We start from the raw sequence: 25943 nt of genomic DNA, 5'->3' as shown, positions 1-25943 counted from the left end.
GGGCTCCCAGGGGAGGCGAAGGTCCATCCCGAAGAGGTCGGGGGAAGTCCCCCCCCAGAGTGCGGGACACTATCTATACCGGGCAAGTCCCGCATCGTGCGGAGGTCGGACTCCCTCGCAGGTATAAATAATAGCACACATCTACTGTACAAAGGACGCTGATTACTCGGCTAATACACTCTGACTAAGTTAATCCCCGTGAACCCTACTCACCGGAAAACTAACTTGACCGTCGGAGTGCCCTCGGGGACCACCTCAGGGCCCACTCTGTTAGCTCATCTTCTCTGTTTTGCAGGTCTTGGATCAGCTCTCCCATCGACACCCCGAGCTGATCAGGTCAGCTCTCCTCGGGGAAGCGTCTGCGCTTCTTCACTTACCAATGCAAAAGCATACACAGGAAAGGTCAAAAGGCTACTGAAAATTTTACCAATGCAAAAGCACCGGCAGACACAGAAAGATATAGCAATAATATTAGCAGGTGCTTAGACAACGGCATCATCCGACCCACTGCGATCTCCAACACATACATGCATGCGACTGTCTGAGCGTAGCCCTATATTTACAGAAGCTATAGGAGCTCAGAAATTTACACAACAACAAACAACTAGTTGCTTAGGGAAGATGAGGCCACAACAAAAATACATACGAACTTCTGAGGCTCCTTGCAATACTTTGCTCAGGGATGAGCTATTTAGAGTCCAAGCGAAGAAGCACAACTTCAAAGTGCTAGAGGAACGCACACAAATACACAAGCACATCAAGCCAAAAAAGAATCTAGAAAGTAACCATGACAGACTCGTCCACAAAAATTTGAATGGCAGTTGCAAAAAAGATTTGTATCCACAGAACTGACCTTCGTTCCACATTTTGGTGCATCTAGCGCGTCATAATATATATCAATCAACTTAAGCATATTTTCTTTCAAAGCATCTTTCTCTTTGGCATTGTCATCACCCAATATCAAGAGACGGTCCATAAAAGCTAGCCAACTATCAGCCGCAACGGCCATATTATAGCTGAAAAGAAGATCAAAACGTTAGAGACATTCACAACAAAAACAAAATCTGTCGGGAGGTTATTTCCAGATATTAATTGATGTGGCATTTGCAATTGAGGAGATAGCAATCGAAGGACATAACAGTGACAAACATTCAATTTGGGCTCGTACGCTCTTATCACTTCCATAAACAAGGTAGATGATCTATGCATTTGAGCCATTTTTCTTAATATTATTGATTAATAGCCTCATCACCATCATCCTTGAGCATCCAAAACTTCCAACATGTTCTTCTGAAAGGAATTTGCTTCTATGTTTTCTCCTAACTCACTACTACACAACAGAGAAATATTGGAAACACCCGTTATCTGGAATTGAATAATAATTGATGACACAAGTACTTCACAAAATTTCACATGGTTCTCCTTTTGTATACAGGCAGTACTCTGCAAAGATTCACAAAACATTTAGGCATTCAAACAGGAATAAGTACATAAATCTAAGCTTGAACCCAGTGGTGTCACATGAGTATCTAATCAATCCAGTAATAAGCCCAAATTCACCATGTTCGAGCAAAGTATCTGTATGTGCATAATACTACATATATGCTAAGTTGTGTTTACATATGCGTATCATATGGATAAACATGTTATCTCCTGTACAGAGATACATAAATATTTTAAAACACCATGCATGTTTATGCTTGTTTGTGACTGTCAATGCATGAACGATATGCACATGCTATTCTTACATGCAGAGATGGCAGCATACCTTGGCTTCTTTAGAAAATGTCGAAAAAGCTCATGCTCCAATTGTTCAGCTGAATATGCATTTGGATTCTTACTCTCTGCTCGCGGACTTGGATAAACACGCGTCCATGGTGGACTTGCTCTGAAGTACTTTAAGAGCTGTCATCCACGGAGATAAAAAATCAAAGCTAGATCCAATTTCTTACACAAATTTAGAGCATATGCAAACTTTGCTACATCTGCAAATACATGAATGCTAGAAGCCAAAAAAAAAAAAAAATGCCAGGAGAGATAGATTCCAAGACAAGCAATTCTGTGGATCTAGCTAAATGAAAAATCTCAGAGTTGTAATATATGCTGGGATACCTCAAGCAGACAGGTACCATAACACATGAACATAACATGGTACCAAAGAAACACAGCACAGCTCATTGCTGGACCAGATTTAACTTAAAAGTGCCACAGCATTTTATATTTTCAACATCTCTCTTCACGTTTTACCTTATAAGCAACACGAGACCAAGAGAACTAGATTGATAGATTTGCAACTTGCAAGCAAAAACCAGATTGACTAGCATCTTAAGTTTCTGATTGCTCTCTCTCTCTCTCTCTCTCTCTCTCTCTCTCTCTCTCTCTCTCTCTCTGTCTCCTTCACATCAATACCCACACGCTCAAGATACATAAAATCTTATGACCAATATAAAAAAATTCAGAATAGGAATCAAAAAATGACTACTATTAATTTAATCACAAGATTAGTGAATACGAACCTGAGGATTTCTAGAAACCCAATACATGTCACCATCAAAGTCTCCATTTGCAATTTCAGAAGCAACAGATCTCCGACCTTTCGTGGAGAAGAATATACCATATTTGGCATTGCCAATTATATCCTCCAGCTCCGGCACATAAACCGCTTCAAGGACATGGACATCCCCAAAATGCAGACCTGGATTCCTGTAAACTAAAACCTTCCCAGATACCTGACCATTATCCCTAATATACAAGAAACCAGAAATATCAAAATTAGCATGAAGATATTATTTTGGATTCCAATCGTATATTATTCATATATGGGATAATATCAGAAACCTCCCTTGAGATTTATCTTAATATCACCCACCACCCCTAAGGTTTTAAAAATATCACTTACCTCCCTTATTTTTGTTATTTGTGTAACAAAATTTTTAAAAGCCCTAAACTACCCATTCACTTGCTAAATAACAATATTCCTAAATCACTTTGTTCACTTCAAAAAAACCATCGCCTAAAAAACAATCTCTTATAGTACTACCACATCATAATGTTATACCGCATAAAAAATAAATTTGAAATGAAATACACTTGCACCAATTTCACTCTATATGTTTAAAACTGATTTCTTATAAACCCTTGCCCAAACTATTACATTGTACCAATCATTATAAAAATTAACTCAAAATAACCAAATAAATCATACCCCATTTTATCACAATTACAAAAAATGAGTAATAGAGAATGATAGAAAAAAAGGTAAGAGAAGAAAGTTACTTTTACTTTTGAGCTACAATTATTTGATATGTGAATTATGTGTCAAGTGAGGGGGGAGGTAAGTGATATTTCAAAAACCTCAAGAATGCCAAGTGATATTAAGAGAAATCTCTTAAGGGAGGTTTCTAATATTATCCCTTCATATCTTTGCAAGATGAGTTGTGGACTTGCATAAAGGACCTGTTTTCACCACATTTGTTATGAGAGTCCTTAAACAAAGTTAAAGATAATGGTACTAATTCGAGTACATGGCATTCTCTCCAAACTAGTACTTCCCTTGATGCATAAAGAACGAGGATGAAATAAAATCACTTCACTTAAATATAAATCATGCAAGTGGTGAGAATAATCGAAGCCAATTAAAAGAACAGAGCATGTAAAAAGTCTACATACAGGACCACACAAACTTCATTTTCTTTCAACAAGCCTGTAGGAGTAGGATCAGCCGTTCCCATCAAGTAAAAGCTTTCACTAATAGGGATCTTTCCTTCTTTCAATAGGGTTCTTTCATTATTTGCCAACTCAGATAGACGTTTTTGTAAATGAGGCTCATTAAGAGGGATTCCAGCTAACAACAGTCTTAGAGCACCGCCAGTATCATAAAAACCTTCTTGATTTAGTGCAACTGCATTAATTAAAGCAGAGAGGGAACAACATTTAGAAAATTATCACTACATATGAGGAAAACGAAGAAAAATAACGAAAAAGTAACTAGGTTATCACTTTTTGCTGTATAGTTAAGCAAAACAACAAACTGAGGACAACAAAGATTTCAAGAAAAACAACCAAATTCAGTAACTTGTGCTTAACAAAATACTCTGTATCTGTCAAAGAAAAAAAGAAAAGAAAAGGATAGGTAACTTCCCAAAATTGCAAAAGTAAAAGAAGCTCTTCATAGAATGAAATATAGTATCTCAGATCACCTTTGAATGCAGCACGCTTATCTGTGAAGACAGCATTTGTCTCTTCCAACACACTTGTCACTAGATCCACAAAAAACGTCCTGGGAACGCCTCCGTAGCTCAAAAGAGCAATCAAATACTTTGATAGATGACACCTCCTCGGTCTATGACTGAAAGGCCAATAATAATAACAGTTTACAATCTCTAACAGGACACACCAAAAGCAGTACAATTTTTTGATATTTGCTCCCTCCTTATGATACAATTTTTAAATTGTCCTAATATCTAACCACATTTACGATACTTCTAGCAAGTGGACCTAATTATTATAGTGATAAATAAAGAATAGATAATTTTTTGAAAAGGACAAATTTGTTTTCCACAAATTGAACTTATGTCTCGAAGCAAATTAAATCTTGATAAATAATCATAAATCATTTTAAAAAATGCAAAGCCTTATTTAAGTGTCAAAGTTATTGCATATTATGACCCAACTGTAAGGGGAGTGGGACTTGATTATCCCACATTTGGAAGTAAGGGATTCTGGTGTGGGGTTTATATGGCCTACCTGACTGCAACAATTTCCAGCGAGTCAAATGTTTGCCCAATGGGACCTTTTCTACCTTTCCGAACCTTTATCATGGAGGGCCTAATCTGAATGGTTCCTGCTTTAAGCTGAATTTGTGGAGATGATTTTATAAGCTATGGTGACAGTTAAAAAAAAATACGAACAAATCAAATGCTTTGTGCAGTAAACATACTCAGTTTAGCAAAACTACAGAGCATTTAGATACATCTTTTGCAATAAGAATATTCACATGGAAAGACGGTATGCTACCGTTTTATTTACAAGAAGAGTTCCCTTAACAGCAAGACCTTGACTGAAGAGACGACACTGCATCAACAGAGGCTGGAAGAAAACCAAAAATATTAAAGGAAAAACTTCTAAAGATCTTAAAAACATCAGCTGAGATGCTTCCAGACATCCATTCATAAAATTTAATAGAAAAAATTAAGATCTGTGCCCGTACCGGGTCCCTATTCCCAGCTTCTGTACCTCTCACTTCAAATGGCGCATCCACGAATCCGACAAAATTGTGAAACTTCTACATGCAGAATAAACAGTTAGAAAATTATATTGAACAATTCAGCCATAAAAAAAAAAAGACAGTACACAAGATGATTTAGCAGATTATTTATCTATCAATAAAATGACAGCCAACTAGGTGAGCATTAATTTTGATTTGTTCAGGTAGTGAATGTTTATCTCCATTTTATGGGTGTACTGCAAGAATATGGACATGCATATGAAATGTTCTGAGCCCAATTTAAGATAAATGCTAACCCACACTTTGCAGTAGATCCCTTTGTTGGAATATTTGACTCCAAAGTACATCTCAAATTGAGTCAAAACGTGGGAGAAATTTGCGCAGAAGACAATGTTTACATTTGTGATAGAAACTACAACTAGTGCCATCTCTGAGATCATGTTTGTCATGTTAATATGGAGTATACACTCCCGACCTGGTGAATACAAATAACTTAAATTTATCCTAAAAGTACAGGGTTCAAGAAGTGCCACTATACTGCAACATGGAACCTTAAAAAACAGAAATGCAATCAACAGTAACATGTAAAGAAAATTGTCATGTAGTCATGATATTTTAGGACTCAGCAATGGGGGCAAAAGTAGAAAGCTCCACAGCTTTTTTTATTAAGGAGAGGAAGGATGATGGTATCAGACAGGTTTTTCCTCTATCACAACTATGAATTATATGTATAGCAAAATGGACCTTTAAGTTAATACAAAATCTCAAAACAAAATCTGATTAGTTCTCTACATATGTCAACTGAAACCATCATGGCACATGTTCTTTGACACTTGGAACTTTTATCAATGCAATTGAAAGTGAAAACTTGGCGTTTCAAAGAACTTTGTTCTCACCTGAAAATCCTTGTCCTTTATGTATTTTGCTCTACCAAAATCTTGCGGACACTTCAGTGCTAAATCTTCGGAGATAAAACCAGTTCCATCTGTATGTATAAGAGGTCCTCCATTATCATCTTTGATAGGTTGATTATTCCCATCCTACAGTAGAGTGGATAATAGAGCAAGAACATGTCCACTATGAGAGGAAGAAGGAAATTGCTTCTAGCTGAGGAAGGAAGTGAAAACGACAAGGAAAAGAAGCAAAGGTCATACATGGCATTCTGTATCTTGAATTGTATCAATGACAACAGAAGAAAGATCCACTGGAAGTTTTATCGTCTTTGACAAGATCAGGGAAAACCTGCACTTAGAACAAGTACAGAACATTTACCACTCGTACAAGTCTTAGATATGGACATCCACATTAACAATAGAAGTATCACCTTGCTATGTATTTTGCCATGCTAGAAACCATGTTCACATCCATAAATAGGCGCCTTGCTTCATTTACTTCCAGTGAAGATAAAAGGTATGGCTCATCAGTGCTAGAAGTAGCAATAGAGTCAAATCGAACGAAGTAGCACTTGGGAAAAGCAGAAAGAGGAGTTTCATTCTTCTCCAATCCTTTTTTTTTCTTCTTGGCATCTTTGCATTCATCTTTAAAAGCTGCAAAATTAACAACAAAGAAATCATCACATGACTGCACAAGATACTGCCTACTTTTAGTAAAACAATCTGTACAAGAACAAACCAAAAGCTTAACATGAGGGAAATGGGATGAAAGTGCCAACAGCCAATTAGATAGATGTCATATTATGTGCAAGCTGTTACCATATGCCAAACCTGTAATTAGAATCCTTATAAGTGAAACAAACAAAGTTGCGACCAATTGCTGTTGACCAAGAACAGATGATCATTTTCTTATTGAAAAATGGCAAACAAGCTAGTGTACGAGAGAAAGAGGTTATCTAGAAGGATAGTTGCAGCCTGGAATGCAATAGTAAAACCTCGTAGAACGATTCATGCACTCTGTTCAAGTGTCATAACCATGTACAGCATGACATCTACAAACGAGCAAAAAAAAGAGTTTAAATGATGACAACAATAACAAGGTTGCTCAATTAAGTCTTTTCTTTTGCATTCTTACCCAAATATTGACCTAGTAGGCCAGTGCTTTCATTAAATAATGCCAGCTTAAAGCAGAACCTTGGTACAATTGGAAGAAACTTGAAAAAAATGTCAGGTTAATCTTGATGTAATTGGCAGGACCAAGGTAAGGCTGTATGAGGCAATAGACTATGTTGTTGCTGACAGGAAATAACTCAAGTACAGACGACTCAAAGAAATGCAAAAGATAGCAAGTTTAGCAATGCATCTAAAGAAGTTATAGCTGTCTAGAACAAAGAATATAAAAGCAATTCCAAGCAATTATGTTTTGGGAAATGGAAAATCAAGATGAAACAATTGAACGTCTTCCAATTAGGGAAAGGAGTGGAAACCAACCGAAAAAGCGGTAGCGCCTCAAACCAACAATAATCCCATCCTCAATGATCCTGTCAGAATTACATTTGCCATTATCAACAAACCTGACAATCAACACGTTGTCATCTCCTAACGCTCTTTGAAGGTGAGTTCTTATGGTCTTTAAGTAAGGTCCCTGAGAAAATGCAATCTGTTATGTAGCATTTGGCCAAATTCTACAAATGATACTCAAACTGAGTATCAGCATTTGTTCAAATTCTACAATAACGTACACAGGTTATTAAACTAGTGAATAAAGTAAAGTCAAAATGAGAGCTAACGAAACTACATGGTCATAAAAACATGTAGTATTATCTAGGTAGAGATAACTACTAACGAAGGGGAAAAAACAACTACAGAAGGATGTGGGGAAAGATGATTTGGTAGCCAGTTGGAAACTTGGACCAGTTCAGAAAACTCTGTTCACCCATTTTATTTTCAACCTTCTAGCTAATGATTACTTTGTTTACAGTACAAGGACAATTTGGAAATACTAAAAACTCAGTATCTTTCTAAAACCTAATATTCTTCACGATATATAAAGTAAAATTACACTACTATAAGAAAGCCTCGCCTCGGTTAGCATGCCAAGATACACCAACCATGATGAAGAGATCACCTTCTACACTACTTGAACAGCTTCAAGTCATGATAATTGCAGTATATTACAAATGCCTGAGGCTCTTGCAAAATTCAAATCTTTTCAAAATACAAAAAAATGAACACCTGATGTATCTTCCTTCACTATTCTCACACAAACCTTGAAACAATAACTTCCATCTTGATAAACGTGACAATAGTAAAAATGCGTCTTCCCAGAGTCCCAATCGATGACCTACAAGACAAAAGATGATGGATTGAAAGTTCATAAATATTACTTTATCATTTTGTCATATTATGCTCTAACCAAACGTTGTTGGTTAATTAACATTTCAGTAAATCAACACTTTCACTTTTCATATAGAACTCTGGACCATAATATAATTCAAAGTTTAGAAAAGGGAAAGCAAAAGGGGTGGGTTGAACAAAAAAAGGAAGCATGCAGAAGAAATGCCTGCCAATTATGACTCTCAACGAGAAAGGTGGCTCTAACAGGGAAAAAAGCAGGACAATCATATACAAAAGAAAACTAATATCAGAAAGACTGAATGTGATTTTAACCTCTATTCTATCTGACGGAGCACATAACTGTTTTCCACACATATCCCAAATGCAAGACTCGTAAACCCCCATTGGGAGATTTTTCATTTCTAAAATCTTATTGGCATTGTCGGTAGTTATAACCTCTTCCAACTTGCTCCTGCAAAAAGAACTGGCTCGGTTAAAGAAATGGCCAACAATAGACCAGACTTGACATGTGGATGAAGAACAGGACTAACCTCCCAATGTAAGAGTACAATAGAAAGAACTTTCTGAACTCAAGTTGACTAAGGACCGTCAACTGGTAGCTGCTTTCATTGAGGACTTTAAAATGATAACCGATATCCTGGGTGCTTGTGCTCTCTTCAACGCCAGGTTCACAACAAAACATTGACTTGTGAGTAGTCTGTGAAGGGCTTGCACTCTCAGGATGCGGTAAGGGAGAGCTCATATTCTGCTTTGACATCGGAGAACAAGGGCTTTCATCACCTGCATTGCAGTACAAACGTCCAAGCCCATCACGAATCATAGGGACAACAAATTAGTAAAATGAATGCAACAAAAATTCGAGAAAAAGAATAAACTATTAAAAAATACAGTCTCGTTAATACTTATTCTCTTGTCTAGAAGCTCACTTACATTAAGCAACAGATATTTTCTTGGGGAAGAAAAAGCTGATCATGGTCATAAGGACAACCACTAGCGCCGCAAACGGTTTTTTTTTTTTTCTTGGGGGTATTTTTTTTGGGGGGGGGGGGGGGGGAGGTGAAAAATGAGAAAAAAAAGAAACGGAGATGAAGAAAGAAAGCCAACGTTGGAAACAAATACATAATAATGTATATCAAAGAACAAAAAGAAAAACAGTCCAGATGAATAATTGCAACGGCAAGAAGGACCAACCAAAACACCCGCAGTAGTAAATCAATACTCCAGCGTGCAGTAAATTATGGAAGAACTGAAGTAGTAGGAGTAAGAAGAAAAGGAGGTACTCGTACATTGGGAAAAACAAGTGGGAGGAGGCGGAGGAAAATGCAGAGCACGCTTAGGAGGGGAAGAGCAGGCGTGAAGTTGGGGTGGCGGCGTGCGCGGGGAGGGAGGAGAAGAGGACTGGCGAATGGGACTTTGAGGGCTGTCGGCGAACCAGGTAATGTAGCGACTGAGATCAGTCCGGATGGGCTGCTTGGAGTAATATATCCTCCTCACAATTTCGTAAGCTTTTTCTTCGCCAATATCAAAAAGCCTCTGGCGAGCATAATGATCAGGTGGTGGCTGCTGCTTTTCTATGCAGATTTGCTCGATCATTCTTTCCACTGGTTCTGAAAGTGAAACCGACCCTCGAAGTTGAGTTTGAGGAGAAGATGCCATTATTGCTGCCTTGGAGGTAGCGGGTGCGTGGTGCAAAGCGGTGGGCTGACGAGGATGATAATCTCCCATTCTTCGCAGGTGCTTTATACTTGTAATACTTAGTACACCAGTGAAGAGGAGGAAACCGGAAAATGGAAGTGGCGGGCGTTGTCTTGGGAAGTGGGCAGTGGGAACTGACTTGCTATCGTCGTTACGCTACGCAGCAGTAGTAGTAGTCCATAGCTGTCGCTGCTTTCTAGTCTACAAGGTATAAACTCTGACTTCTGAGAGAGAGAGAGAGAGAGGAGACAAAAGGGAAAGGAGAGGAAGATTCCCGCGCAAATTAAAGGGTGGTTGATTCTTCTCGATTAGCTTCAGTCCGAAGGAGGCCTGTCCGATTGTCAAACGGTTCGGGCGCTAGGATTTTGGAGCCCCGGCCTAAACCACCAACTTTATTAGTTTATAATTGGAGGAGAATTTCGCACCCAAAAAAAAAAAAAAAAGAAGAACAAATGGGTGGGAATATTTATCTGAGGCCTAAACAAACAAATCAGTTTACGCACAATTTATCTGAGGGTAAGTGTTAGGAATATCAGATTAATTTTACTGTCCGACACTTACCGATGCATGGAATTCATCAAGAGAAAAAATTTTTAAAAAAGAGAAAATTATATTCAGATCCCAGTGTGCATTATATAGAAGATATACATTCACTTTGTTTGGAAATTGGGGATTATTTGTAAAATTTTATCTCATCAACATATTTTTTAATTATATTTTTATTTCACTGGTTAGTTTGTTTGGATAGAGTATTATTTGGAATAATTACTGTAGCACTCTTTATGATGTGATGTATGTGAAATAAAAAGGTAATTGAAAATATAAAAAGGTAGATTAAGAAATGTATTTATGATGTAAGCGAAATATTATTTGAGATATTTGTGGTATCCAAACTCTCTAACGTGTCAGATAAAAAGTGTGTTGCAATACTTTTATTAAAAAAAACTATTCAAAAGAATTTACTATTCAAACTGTACTGTACTGTTCGGCGTGTGAATCCCATTAACCACCTTATTGGTAGGCCTACTGTGTGTATCTATGGATTTTTTTTTAACTTTTTCATTCTTCCTTTTTTTTTTTTTTCCTTTGACAACCTCCTTAATTGCTCAAATCCGAAGATATCCATTGATATTTGAATTTTAATGGTAAAAATGCTGCTGCAAAAATTTTACTTATGGCTAGTTTGGGAGGAAGGAAATGAATTGAAAAGGATTATAAACTTTTTCTATTATTTGAGAGCAAAAATAAGAAGGAAAAGAAAAGATATGAAAATATTTCACTTTCCTCTGTGTTTTGGAAAACTTTCTGTCCAAAGTAGGGTGGAAAAGGAAGGGAAGCTTAAGTAAAATTTTTAATATGATAATATTGCCCCTGAAATTATGATACAAAAAATTTTAGGCCTTGTTTGGATTGCCGGTTTCTGTCGAAAAATTATGTCGTTTTCCGTGATCACATTTTCCTATTACCTTTTTCCCTCACATATATCAAATCGCTACAGTAATTTTTCCATGAAAAATCACGAAAAATGCAATCCAAACACAACCTTAATTTCCAATCAGATGAGTCTCTCAACTTACTTAATTCACATTTATTTACAAAAAGAACAAATTTTTAAAGTAATTTATTTGAGTATTTTTTTCAGTTGTTTTTAACTTCCAAAATAAAAGAAATTATTTACCTTCTCTTTTTTTCTTAAAACTTCCAAACAACTTAAATCGGAGCTTGAATCCTTTTCCGTCTTTTCTTTTATTTTCTAACTTCTCTTTTCTCTTCTCTTCTTTTCTATTCTAAACTCCCAAACTAAGCTAATAATTAGAGTACTAATTTCCCAGTATCGTACACGGACTGATTTAAGGAAAGCAAATCTAAAAGCACATGTGTGTGTGTGCTTTTCGTAATTATAACTTGCTGCCTTCGAGATCATAGCTAACTGACGACCCCACATACCGCCCCCGGGGGCAGCGGAAAAAGAAAAACTTCCCGTGCCCGTGGGCCGTGGGAACGGAATATTAATGCATGATCACTTTTTACTTTTGAGTGACATTTGAGGAAAATATCTACCGACATGTCTTATCGAGCGGTAGCATCATAACTGGGGAGTTTTGTCTGTTTACCTTTTTGGCCTTTGTCTGTTCGTGCCATTAATCACCACCAACCTTTGTCTCCCGCTAAAAATTTGTCATAATATTGGGCGACTTTCATTAGCCATAAAAAAAAAAAAAAAAAGACTTTTCGTAAGTCGATTACTCTTCGGATTCGCCCCAAAAAGAGACGAAAGAACATGTTGGATTATTGCGAGTTTGCTCAGAAAAATTATTATATTTTTTTATGAACATATTTTTCTATCATTTTTTTATCTCATATATATTAAATTGCTACAATAATTTTTTTATAAAAAATTCAGAAAAATACAATCCAAACGGAGCCAAAATAAATATTCCGTTTGAGTGAGGTGAATATCCAATAATACATCATAAATATACTCCTTTTTTATTCTATAATTATGTCCTTTAGATGCCTAGAGGGAAATATATTTTCTGATTTTAGACATGGAGTTTTTAATGTTTCTGTTTCCTTCTGCATTTAGATTATAAACTTTTTAAATAATCAAAGAAAAAAAGAGTTAAAATTCAAAGTTATTTTTTTGATAATTTTAATCATTCTACATATAGGGAAGTCGAGCGCACTACTGACATGAACACAAAAATTTTCACGCTTACAAACTTCAAAAAAACAAAAAAGAAGAAGCAAAAAAAAAAAAAAAAAAAAAAGTTGCAGAATGGGGGCTAAAATAAAGCATTCCGGAGGATTGATGGTACAACTAGCGTTGGATATTCGTTGGTGCTGGTATTTGTGGCATGAAGATTGCAGAGAGCAGAACCCGCCACTCTCCAAGCAAAACTGCATTTGCTAATACATCCTCGACCTATGGCATGATCATAGCTCACATGGTAGATGGCAAGCGCCTCGTTATTGATTTCTTCCATCTTCTTCTTACTTTCCTGCAACTCTGCCGCTTCATACAGCAACTACACGAGCAAAAAATCTTCATTTCAGCCAACTATTCAATCCTCTATCCTATCCATTTCGCTAGGAGTAATTATTTACCAACCTCCTTGTATTTCTTGATCACTCTGTCTGCGGCCTTGTTCTTCAAGTCGTCGGCGGCGGGATTTTGTTCCAATGCGTCTCGCATCTCATACCGGTAATCGTCGTACCTCGCCCTCCACATGCTCAAGTACTCTTCAGGGATGCGTGAATTGAAACAAGGCAGCTTCCATATTTCTAGCAGAAAATAATATAATATGCCCAAATGATGGATACTACTTCAATTTCTTCTAGTCAAGAAACAAAGAAAATAGAAAAAATGTAGGAGCGAGGACGGTCACAAACCCACAATTCTCAACGTTGCATTTCACTACAAAGTGTTTCATCAACCTAAACATCCCGAGTGTATATTTTTGCACGACCTTTTTACTTCGATTAATACCAATTTTTTACCTCCAATAGAGCGCCTTTCAGATTGAAACTGCTCAGTCTGATCGAAGATATCCCCCAGGATGGATGTAGAATGGTAGCTGTTTCCTTTTCCCATGTAGTGTGGATAACTTTTTGCTATCAGGTCGTTGGGAACATTTACCTGTTTCAGAAAAGCAGGAAGGATATGCTGAGGAAAATGAATGTTGGTGGACAGACTAACAATCCCTCATCAGATAATAATTATTCTCCTCCCCTTCAAAGGAGAAGGGCAACAAAAAAGGAAAAAAAAAAAATGTCCTCCACCTGCTAGACCCCATCTGCCAACTATTTGTACGTAAAGTTGCATGTAGGATAAGCATATAAAAACATGTAAATGGAAGCCAAAACATCTTCTTCACTGAAGCAAAGATAAGTGGTCGAACGCTCAATTCACCATTTGATTGTACTTGGGAACTGGCATTTTTTGGTATCACGACAAACCAAACATGGAACCAGAGCTTTGAAAGGGTTGCCCATTCACATGACTCACAAATGGGTGCACCTAACCAAAGCATTGAACTAAGAAGTGTGTAATTCCGCGATCAAATTCCATGAAAAAAGGCATGTCAAGATCATAAAAAATTAAGAAAGCTATCCACAAGGCCAAAACACGTTGAATAAAAATGCCAAGAAAATTCTCAAGTGCTGAAGCTTACCTTCTTTCCGCTTTTGGGTGCATCTAATGCATCATAATATATGTCAACCAATTTAAGTATCTTTTGCCTTAGACCATCTGTGTCACCAGCATTTTCATCCCGAAGTACCAAAAGACAATCCATGAATGCGAGCCAGCTATCAGCAGCAACAGCCATGTTAAAGCTGAAACAGCAAATCATTTGAACCATTCACAACATACAAACATCACATAATGAGCCAGCAAACATAACGCGTGATTTAACTGGTCAAAAAAAAAAATGTCATAGGAGTAACAAACAATAATGTACATGATACAACTAGAGATGCTCAAGGAGTGCTTCTTTAACTAACAGCACAGATTCGTCCAAAAACATTCCAACATCCCATGGTCTCCTGGTTCATACTCAACAGAAAACTTTTCTCCAAACAAGTAACTCATATCCTTTCGGTAATACCACAGATCTAGGTTCATGCATCTATAAAGGTATCAGATTTGAGATTGTTGAAAGTTTTAATTACGTCTACCTCTGTATGTGTTTATAATGAGCACATAGCCTGCATACCTTGGCTTCTGCTTCTCTAGAAAGAGTCGAAAAAGCTCATATTCTAATGCTTCAGCTGAAAAATCACTGGGCTTCTTGTTTTCTGCTGGTGGAGATGAATACACTCGAGTCCATGGTTCACTGGCTCTAAAGTACTTCAAAAGCTGAAATATAAAAAGTGGTGGACAAACTTCAACAACTTCTGTCATATCCAGAAGAGTACGAACTATAGTAATTATCATTAAGACAAGGAAGCTCATAAGTAGATGTAGACCAGATGAAATATAAAGAGAGAGGCAGATCCTTCGACAAAAATGCAATTTCCTGGATCCGCGAAAAGTTTGCAATTAAAGCATAATGTCCGTCGAGTAAAAAAACTATCAACATGAGCTTTAACCACAATACTTGGCCTCATGATTTTTTATTTTTTAGAAAAAAGGAAGAAAAGAAGCCAACGGATTGATATCTTGGCTACTTCTAAACAGCCACCATATTGTTTACATATCTATCACCCAAATATTGTAGTGCTCTCTTTATCTGTCTCTTTGTCTCTCTCTGAAAAATTCAACATAGACTAAATCATTACATTAAGCACATCAGCTCCATAATAAGCATTCAAAAAGTGAAGTGTATCTTGATATAAGGGATAGGTTTAAAGGCTTATATCAGTACCAACCTGCGGGTTTCTGGAAACCCAATACATATCACCATCAAAATCTCCATTGGCAATTTCATTTGCTACTGATCTCTGTCCTTTGGTGGAGAAAAATATGCCAAATTTGGCATTACCAATTACGTCTTCCAACTCCTTCACATACACTGCTTCAAGGACATGTATGTCACCAAAGTGAAGACCAGGATTTCTGTATACTAGTACCTTTCCTGATATTTGCCCATTCTCCCTAATAGACAGGAATATAGATGTTAACATTCAGATAAGATTCTACATACCTGCAAAAACACACTTCTTGATTATGGTACAAAATAGACGAACAATATCAGTAGAGGAGAAAACAAGAAGTTCAAAACTCAACCAGATTATCGAAAAAGATATGAAATGCTTGCAAGGACAATTCCTCACTCCCGTGAATGACACCTACAAAATGTGCCTGAATTGTAAAATGCGCAACTAACAAGAAACCAAGTAGTCCACATACAAGATCACACAGACTTCATTAGCTTTCAACAGGCCCGTTGGATCAGCTGTTCCCATCACGTAAAAGCTTTCACTAATGGGGAGCTTTCCTTTTTTAAGTGATCTCCTCTCAAAATTTGCCAGTTTAGCTAAACGATCCTGAAGGTGAGGCTCACTGAGAGGCACTCCAGCTAATATCATTCTTGCGGTAGTCCAACCATCATCCATGTCTCCATTTCTGATAGAAACTGCAACATCAATTGCCCCCAAGAGAGATACTTTTCAATGTTGTTTGTATAGAAGGTTTTGTTTTTCAAAATTTGGCAATTGGTGGTGACTGTTGAAGTAAAATAACATAAAAAAGATTCTGAGTGGAACAACTATTTGAAAGACATCATCATCCATCTTTGGCCAAGAGAGTTTTATAAATCCTCATCAATCAAAGGAGAGCATGTAAAATGATTGGTCCTCTAAAGCAAATATGGCAGATAAGATTCAGATCTGCAATACCTTTAAGCGCTGCATGCAAGTTTGTAAATAACGCTTGCGTCTCTTCAAGAACATTTCTCAACATATCCAGGAAAAAGTTTCTTGGCACTCCTCCATAGCTCAGTAGAGCAATCAAATTTTTTGATAGCTGGCATCTCCTTGGTTTATGGCTGAAATATGAAAAACAAAAGTTTCATGATCACTAATCAAACTTGTAATTAGATGCATCACATTGCATTGTTCTCTCTTCAATCTTTAAATTGCAGTTTAACACCTTTAAGTAGCAAGCAAAGCTGGTTGCAACCTAGGTATAGATAAGACATAAGAGTTGATTAATGTAAAACATTGAATTAATTAAAACAGTCAGATAAATCATAACCTTGTCAGCTGCAGCAAACTAAAGCTTGGATTATTAAGAACATGAACTGTAAGCCAGAATGACAAAATTTTGCACTAGTTTGAGATCAACCCAAATTAAAGCACAGATCAATCGATTTTCTAATAAAATGAAAGCAGTATAAAGAGCAACAACTTAATACTTCATGCACTGAGCTTCACTAAACTGCAGCAGTATAAAGAGCAAAAGGAATAAAGATCACTCAGGAGAGGAAGACACCTTATTGCTACAATTTCAAGTGAGTCAAATGTTGGAGTAACAGGACACCTGATATCCCTCTCGACCTTCACCATGGAGGATCTGATCTGAATTGTTCCTGCATCAAGCTTAAATTTGACAAGGATAAATTCGTAATGTCTGGTGTCAAATTCAACAGACAAACTGGCATATAGCTTTAACAGCAAACAAATCCCATTTATAACGGTTGATACAATTTGATAAATTTCCTTCTTTTATGGGGTGGTTTCTGTCGCCTGCCCCCGGGGGGGGGGGGGGGGGAGGACTGACTAATTGCTTAAACATCTTCTATAAAACCCAGAACTATGAGTTGGGTATCACCATTAAAGTAGAGGAGCACTGACTAATTGCTTAATTAGAGGTGCACTGACTAAACATCTTCTACAAAACCCATAACTCTGAGTTGGTTATCACCATTCTCACCATGAAAGTGAAATTCTACACATCAACGTGAATCACAGGCAAAGAAATGACAGGACTGCTCAATGCAGCAAACCTTGAAAAGTAAATGTTGGACCACATTCCTGGAAAAGTTATCCAAAAAGTGGCAACGTAACTGCAAGTATTGTTCTTCTATTCTAATGTAAGATTTAGGGTTGTTCAAAGACTGGTGTCATCTTATGTGCAAATCGTTGGATATTCTTTTCTCAGTGCAAGGATAATTGTTCCACGTAGATAGGAAGAAGCAAATATGGGCTTAAAGGAAAACACAAGCAAGTCAGAAGGCATAAGAGCCGGACTGTCTCTCTCCAAACCACTTGAGACAGAGACCGAGTGCAAACTTTTTCTGTCCACGAAGATCCCACCAGAACACTCCAAGACCATTATCATGTCACATACAGAAGGCACCACTGTCCTTGTAAACAAGACAAGTGCAAAAAATAATTGGCATTTTACAACACTACGAAGAAAAGATAGAAAGTACCTTTCTATTAACAAGAAGTGTTCCCTTGACTGCCAAACCTCTACTGAACAGACGGCACTGCATCAGTAGAGGCTACAACAAAAAGGTAAAAAGAAGAGTTTACAATCATATCCCCACTGAGAGGGGGAAAAATCAACTGAGAAATTCCCAAAACAATAGAACAAAGAAAGTAATAGATTTAAGCTTGTACCGGTTTCCTATTCCAATCTTCCACTCTTCTTTCTTGACGCAGCACATCCTCAAATTCAACAAAAATAGTCCAGTAAGAAAAGAACAAGTGAATAAAACTTGAAAGACACATAAACAGGTTTAAAAAGAAAGTTCAAGACAAAAACACACCAGGCCACCATAAGATTGTATTTGAATTAAAGACAAGGCAGTTTATGAGATCAACTCAGCACATTTCCATGCCGAATACTTCTACTATGCCATTTGCTTGCCTAGAGGCTTTTGCAGTCATACTATATAATGGTCATCTCTATACTCCAACTCATAGCGCTTTAAAAGTTGTAGCAGTATTAAAAGCCCATGCCATTGCTTTAATTTTTCTTCCCACTTTTCAACCAGGTTCCAAATCCAAGAGTCAACTTTCCCATATGAGCATCTGTTACGTGTATCATTTTGTGGAAGAAAGAATGATCACTGCTATAAGGATCATCCCCTACCTTGAATCTTAGATGTTTTGGGTTCGCCACAGTTCATTGTTTTGCTTCACAAGCTACTTTCTTTGCTTGCAATTCAAGTTGGAAACCATGAATGTATGCATGATTATATGTTCAACGGAACAACCACATGTACGAAGCTTATGATAGAGTTTACCAGCAGTCACAAGAAGTAAAAACATAGGACGAAACAGAAAAGAACTGCAACATGACATAAAAGGCTCAATAGGATCCTATAATCTTACGTGATACTTTCGTTCTCATCTTGAACGTTTTCAATCTTTAATCCATCATTGAAAATCAGTTGCAATATTAATTTGATAATCCCCTTGAATCACGTGCTAACAAAGTGCTGTCCAGCCCTTCTAAACTGGGACACAGTTTCCTATAGTTTTTCAAATTTGACAGTAAAAGAACCATTGCTTGAGCACTACTGAAATTCTGTATCACATCAGCAGAATGATAGTTATCATGTTTTATAATTACAATTATGTAGGCACCCTGTTGGCATAACTAGATAAGGTCGCACTATCCAGAAATTCAGCCCACAAGAATTGTCATCTTCAGACAAATCTCATCGCACATTTTAACTACTACTGATCAATTTAATTGAGAAAAGAAAAGAACTTTGTCTCCTAGGCACTTCTTAAATTTGCTCTCAGGTCAACAACCTAAGAACATCTGTTATCATGGCACTACAGCTTATTTCAGACATGTTTTTCCTATTCAAAATTATCTGTAAATCCTTGAATTCGAATTAAACATTTGGGCGATCTAGACATTCAAACTCTTCATTGTCTAAACAATCTTTTGACCCTAACATAAGGAAGCTAGTCTTTGACCCTTTGAACAATCATTTAGTAAAAGGTGGATACGCTAACAGTTTAGTTTACAAGCATAGCATGTCACCTCAAAATCGTTATCCTTCAAAAATTTTGCACTGCAAAAATTTTGGGGACACTTCAGAGCTAAATCTTCTGAGATGAAACCAGTTCCATCTGTGAGTACAAGCACTTCTCCATCTTCATCACGGATTTCATCACCATTTCCATCCTACAATTGATGGAATTTCAAAATACAATAAATAATTCTTTAGTAGAAGCAAATTTCTTGTATACAAGCGATGGCAATGAATAAAAAGAAGCAAATCTTATACACGACAAGGTATATCTTCAATTCTCTCAATAACAATGCTAGAAAGATCAACAGGAAGTTTAATTGTTTTCGACAATATCAGCGAAAACCTGCATTAACAGGTAACAAGTGTTACTACTTGTAAGGTTCTAAGACTTGGTCATTAATAAAGTTAAGGAATCTTACCTTGCCATATATTTTGCCAAGCTAGATACCATGTGAACGTGCATAAAATGGCATCTAGCTTTGTTTAAGTTCGATGGACACAAACTATATGATTCACTATTACCACGAGCAGCAATAGAGTCATAATTAACGAAATAGCATCTAACAGCAGGAGAAAGTGAAGTCTTATCCTTCTCCATCTCCTTTTGTTTCTTGGTACCTTTGCTTTCATCTTTAATAACTGCAAAATAAAGATAAAAAAAAAACCTAATAGTAGTAAGTCATTTAGCCTTCCAAAAGATCATATAAGCAAGTAAATTATTATTAAAAGAAAAGTTCAATACTTGTAAGTCAAAGAGAAGACACAATAGGCATTAAGGTTTGGTTACGTACTTTCAACAGGTATATAATTACCAAGAATATTCTGGGTACAAAGCAGCTTAAAGTAGAGCAATATAATTAACAAAGAAAGGAACAGAGAACATTTAAGCATTTCTGATCAGGAAAAGGAGGGAAAACCTCACCAAAAAATTTGTAACATCTCAAACCAACAAGGATTCCTTCCTTTAAAATCCTGTCAATACAACTCCTTCCATCTTCAGCAAACTCGACAATTAGTATATTGTCGTCTCCTAATGTTCTTTGCAGGTGAGTTGATGTAGTATCCAAACAAGGTCCCTGAACAACACAAATTTAACATATGTGTTACAGCAATAAGAAGACAGATAGAAGCTTCGCTTCCAATTTTAAGATTGAGCATTCATGTTCATAATGTCATTATGGCAAACATGACACTGTACTGAATTGACAGATAAGCCATGGTGAATATACCAACCCCCCCCCCCCCTCTCCCGGGGCTAAAACACATGCATATATACAATTCAGAGAAGAGAGCTTGTAAATTACCAGCTAGTTGAAGCATTTTTACAGGCTTGCCTGGAACATGAGAAATGAATTGTTTGCCTTCTACTTCATCATTTGTGAAGCAGATCAAATTTTAGACTTGTAGTTTGCCAGCCACTCTTGTTTTCATCACTTGTTTGACAAATAGCCCGTAAAATAATAGACATATTATATTATATATATATATATATATATATTTGAAAATGTGAGGGACAAAATTGGTCTTTTCGTCTTTCAAATTTGGAGGGGAAGAATCTTATTTCTGGTTTTGAATTGGCCCTCATATAATATGTGTGTCAGTGTGGCTGGGACATGAGACTTTGAGCTTGAAGGTTGATTGGAATTGCATTGTGGGACAAAAATGGTGCATTTTCAAAATTTTAGGGATGATTTTGCATTATTTTAAATGTGGGAATGAAAAAAAAATTCTAAAATAGTGAAGGATGACTTGGGTTAGTTTCCCATGTGTACATATTTGAAATAAAAAATTGACCAAAACAAAAGGAAGGAAAAAATTTGACAAATAAATTATTACTCCAACGGAAAATGAGAACATACTACTGAATTTGTTGTCATGCGATCAGGATGTTTTTACGTCACCTTTACGAGGATGGGCTGTAATCAGTGCCTTGGGCAAAAATCAAAACCAGAAGATAAAATTCTACCCCCTCCAAAATTAAAAGAGAAAATGACGGACTTTGTCCCGCACATTTAAAACAAAAAAATAAATCTAATTATAAGGACGCAAAACCATGGCCTTGTCACAAAAGACAAGGTGGTTTCTCACAAAAGTTTGTTTTAGAGTGGCAGGTGACGACGGATATGGCTTCCGCAAGACAAAATAGTATAGTATTGGGAAAACTTCAAACAAAGAAAATTGCAGGGTGCAGTAAAGCAAGAAAATAGTAGTGCAACTAATTAAACAAATTATGTTAAAAAAAAAACCTTAGTAGATGCTTTTCTCTTTATTCTACAAACACGAACCTTAAAAGAACAACTTCCATCTGCGTATACGTAACAATAATACAGATGCGTTTTCCCGGTATCCCACTCGGTGCTCTGCAAGACCAACAGATTAAATAGTGATGGTAAATGCTATCAAACTAGCAGAAGAACAACACTGAGAAGGTCTGCTCCAAACCAATGTCATTGGTCAAATTGCACACCAATTACCAATGTTTTAAAATCCGAACCGTCAATTGAACTGGTGAAGCGAAAGGGTCGATATTCAACCGATCGGACCGGTTCAACCTCAGTTCAATGAATTTTTTTAAAAATAATTTATATAAATATATATATGCACAAAATAAGACATGCAATAGATTAATTTAAAACTTTATATGATGAAAAGTTTACTATTTTTGAATAACTTGGATTTTCAAAAATAAATTTTTTAAATTATAAGTTAAAACAAATAAATTTCATTTCAATTTCAATTATATCTACCAAAATAATCTTAAATCTAGCTCAAACATATCACAATATTTTGAAATTATACAAAATTCACGTCTATGAGAATTTGACATTGTAAACTTAAATTTTAATTTACGTCTTTGGGATTTAGAGATTGCAATTTAAAAAAGAAAGTTTGGAGTTCAAAGGAAGTCAAGAGAATCGAAAATAGAAATGCAAACTTGATAAGAAACAAAAAATGAGATAAAAGTGAGTGGCTTGTAGCATTAAATAATTTGGATTAAAGAAAAATAATTCTTTTTTAACTTTTTTCAATTTTATGGATAAAAACAAAATTAAAAAGATGGAAGAAAACATCAATAAATTAAAACTAAAGAGGTTTGATTAAAAAAGGAGTGACAAAAAAAAAAAGTGTGTGTGTGTGTGTTGAAGATTAAAAAGAAAGAGTCGTGAGAGAATGAGATTTTGTAAGAAAAATGGAAAAAAGAAAAATGGATGTTTGTTTTATATATATATGTTATCAAAAAAAAAAAAAGATATGATGGTGTAATGATTACTATATTGGTCTTTTGTTACAAAAGTCTTGAGTTCAAATCTTGATAGAAGCATTTTGCAAAACTTTTTTAAAAAAAAAAAAAGAAAAAGAGGGGAAACTTGAAAACCGGTTCGATCCGGTTCAACGGTTTTTACGGCTTTTACCAGATTTGACCGATTTTCTGACAAAGTCAACACTATCATAGAAACCGGACCGGTGCCATAGCCGGTTCGCGGTTCAACCGGTCGAACCGGCCGATCCGGTCCGGTTTTCAAAACACTGCCAATTACCAAACATGATTTTCTATCAATTTTTCATCCTTGCAAAATTTCAAGTTTACACAATTGAAACACCAAGTTAATTTGTTCTCAATGATCAGATGATGACCGTGCAGAAATATGAGCAATTATAAACTAAAAGACATTCAGAATCCCAAAAAATAAAAATAAAAAAGGACGGCACTTCGAATGGAAGCTTCACCTGTCTTCTATCAGCTGGAACGTATCGCTTTCCATAAGCATCCCAAATGCGGGATTCAAAATTACCCATCGGGAGATCTTTCATCTCCAAAATTTCGTCTGCATCATCATCACTGACAACATCTTCGAACTTTCTCCTGCAAATGAAACTGGCTCAGTCAGAAACTGCTACAGTGTAAACAAACAGGGTTTAATACTGGAATTAAAGAATTAACCGACCTTCCAATGTAACTGTAAATTAAGAATAGCTTTCTGTACTCCAGTTTACTAGTTAAGATAGTCCTCTGGTAGCTGAAAACCTCAGGAGTTATCTTCTCCTCATTACACTCAGGTTCACCAGAAAACTGTAGCTGGCGACTAACTTTGCTAGCCTTTGCCATTGGTAAATTTGATGATGAGGGTGAGCCCACATGAAGGTCCAACTTCTGATAGCCAGAGCTTTCACCATCTGTATATTCATTAAAGCCCGCATCAATCAGACGACATCTCAACAGAGTGGTTCAGATATACATAGCGAATGCAGTCTACCAAATTGTTCAATGAGTCCACTGTTGACCACGAAGCAAAAAGCATTGGACGTGTTATTGCATGGAAGTTCCACTCACGAGCAAGAGATATTTTAGAGGAGATTTGGCCAAAATGTTTTTAATTACGCTAATGAAGAAGTAACCCAGAAAAAAAAAATCCGAGTTTGATAATACGAGTAAGATAATAAGAAGACATTCGAAAGAGTAATGATATTTGCTTGTCTAAATAAATGGCACATTTTGGAAATGATTAGACTCGAAAAAGAGCAAAAAGACTGAAATTTTTTTGGTTCGAAATGAGCATTTTTCCGGGAAATATGGAAATGCAAAAGGAGTTGCTATTAGATTTGAAGAAGCATAAGCAAGTGCCCATCAGATTCGAACCAAGCCTGTTTGCCAAATTGAAGATGACAAGACGGACAAAGTCCAACTGCAGCGAAGAGCTGGAGGCTGTGGCCAAAGTTACACGAGAGACAACTCCAACGGCAGCCTAGAACTAAAAGTTCTTCTTTTTATTGTTTTTCTTTATTTCCCCGTTTTTCTTGGGTTGGAGGAAGGCACTTAAAAGAACAAAAAACAAGCTGCATACGAATAAGCAACTAAAACCAAAGGTGCAAAATAACAGGAACCAACAAAACTGCAAGTCGTAAGAGAGTTAAAGAATGTTACTTTGGGGAGATATAGGAGAAGCAGAAGGTGATGAGGGCAAAGGGCGTTTCAGAGGAGAGAAATAGTAAGGAATAGATCCCTCTGGAGCAGCAGTAGTGGTAGCACAAGAGACTTTTGCTACTTGGCTACAACTAGCGCCAGCACCTCCACAGTCTGACTGATTGACCAAATGTGTAATGTAACCGCTCAAGGTTCGGATGGGGTTCGGGGTATTGTAAATTCTCCTCACGACATCAAGAGCAGCTTCTTCACCCACCTGTGCCAGCTTTTTCCGGGCCAAGTGATCCGGCGGATCATGGTGCTTTTCTGCGCAGATTCTGTTTATTACCTCCTCTACTTTTGGTGGAAGAGGGACTTGACCTTGAAGCGGTGGAGGTGGAGGTGGAGTCCGAAAATGATTATCCATTATTGTTTGTTGTACTGCCGGGAATGCAAGATATTTGGGGTGTAATACTCTACTAGTTCTAGTGCTAATAGTCGTCTTTGCTGCAGAGGAATGTTTTGAATTTGGGAGGGACAGAAGAGACTTTTGACTGGGAAATTGAATTCCGGGTTCTAACGATCACTTTTGTCACATAGGAGAGGACGCAGTTCTCCACTCCTTATTATATTATTACTAGAGGTACTTGAGCTGTGCAAAGCACAGCTTGGGCCCCCTAGAAATTTAGTCAAACACATAATATCAAATTATTTTAGCACATGATAAATCAATAGAAATATAGGAGAAAATTGGGCCTCAAAACAATTAAAATTAACAAATGTTATTTGAACTCTCATTTTTGTTAATCACATTTTCACTATTATTTTTATCATATAGTTTTTATTTATTGTAGGAATACAATTAATAAAATATGGAGTATAAATAAAATTTCCCTCAGAATTTGTTGTGAAGAGAAATTCCATCTATGAAGTTAATACCTCTATTTATTGTGATTTGAATAAAGATTTTTGAACTATTATTATGATAATACCCAAAAAAGAGAGAAAATCAATACACTACAAGTGCATTGCTGTATTAATTAGTAGCATAGTCTTAGTTGTAACTAAATCAAAAGCAGTCATAATGCTTCCAGTATTTTAATAATGAGAAAAAGTTTAGAAAGCCACTAAGACATGTCACAATCTTCAACATCAATATAATTTACTCTAAAGTTTCACATTTTTCTTTCTTTATTTATTTAAATCCCGTTTAAAGGTGACAACATTATCCTGCAGCTCCAGAATATAAATAGCAAGGTTAGATAAAAAATATGAATTGCTATGTTTCCAGATCTACATATACAAATTAGAATTGAACCATTTTTTTTTATTGCAAAAACATCTTCCTAATCAAAATTGAATTTTCTAACAATTTTTAATTGTGACTTCTACCACCAACTACAATTTTTATATGCCAACCCAAT

General features: G+C 36.4%; 2 protein-coding genes across 4 annotated transcripts; both read right to left on the bottom strand.

Annotated features, from left to right (window-relative positions):
- Positions 1-612: 612 nt before the first annotated feature.
- LOC113697478 (probable RNA-dependent RNA polymerase 5) lies at positions 613-10431 on the bottom strand. Of its 2 annotated transcripts, none has more exons than XM_072054934.1 (16): positions 9765-10431; positions 9009-9258; positions 8791-8929; positions 8390-8464; positions 7612-7765; positions 6552-6774; positions 6382-6469; positions 6124-6267; positions 5210-5281; positions 5017-5088; positions 4747-4853; positions 4200-4348; positions 3670-3901; positions 2517-2742; positions 1769-1905; positions 613-1016 (listed from the first exon to the last, which is right to left on the bottom strand). In XM_072054934.1, the coding sequence occupies exons 1-16, from the start codon at positions 10201-10203 to the stop codon at positions 758-760; spliced, it is 2766 nt and encodes a 921-aa protein (XP_071911035.1). In that variant the 5' UTR covers positions 10204-10431; the 3' UTR covers positions 613-757. The 2 variants fall into 2 exon arrangements, with proteins under 2 accessions (XP_071911035.1, XP_071911034.1); XM_072054933.1 differs by having other exon boundaries at positions 5210-5284; positions 9765-10430.
- A 2365-nt stretch (positions 10432-12796) lies between these two features.
- LOC113695051 (probable RNA-dependent RNA polymerase 5) lies at positions 12797-25071 on the bottom strand. Of its 2 annotated transcripts, none has more exons than XM_072054932.1 (19): positions 24541-25071; positions 23564-23792; positions 23346-23481; positions 21902-21976; positions 20539-20692; positions 20036-20255; positions 19872-19959; positions 19625-19768; positions 18244-18291; positions 18054-18125; positions 17159-17217; positions 16516-16664; positions 16028-16253; positions 15547-15772; positions 14892-15034; positions 14349-14511; positions 13675-13813; positions 13286-13458; positions 12797-13202 (listed from the first exon to the last, which is right to left on the bottom strand). In XM_072054932.1, the coding sequence occupies exons 1-19, from the start codon at positions 24944-24946 to the stop codon at positions 12960-12962; spliced, it is 3093 nt and encodes a 1030-aa protein (XP_071911033.1). In that variant the 5' UTR covers positions 24947-25071; the 3' UTR covers positions 12797-12959. The 2 variants fall into 2 exon arrangements, with proteins under 2 accessions (XP_071911033.1, XP_071911032.1); XM_072054931.1 differs by having other exon boundaries at positions 17111-17217; positions 24541-25070.
- Positions 25072-25943: the final 872 nt, after the last annotated feature.

The sequence above is a fragment of the Coffea arabica genome, chromosome 6e (genome assembly GCF_036785885.1).
Source record: "Coffea arabica cultivar ET-39 chromosome 6e, Coffea Arabica ET-39 HiFi, whole genome shotgun sequence".
Lineage (NCBI taxonomy): Eukaryota > Viridiplantae > Streptophyta > Magnoliopsida > Gentianales > Rubiaceae > Coffea > Coffea arabica.
This window is presented reverse-complemented; position numbering and strand designations above follow the sequence as displayed.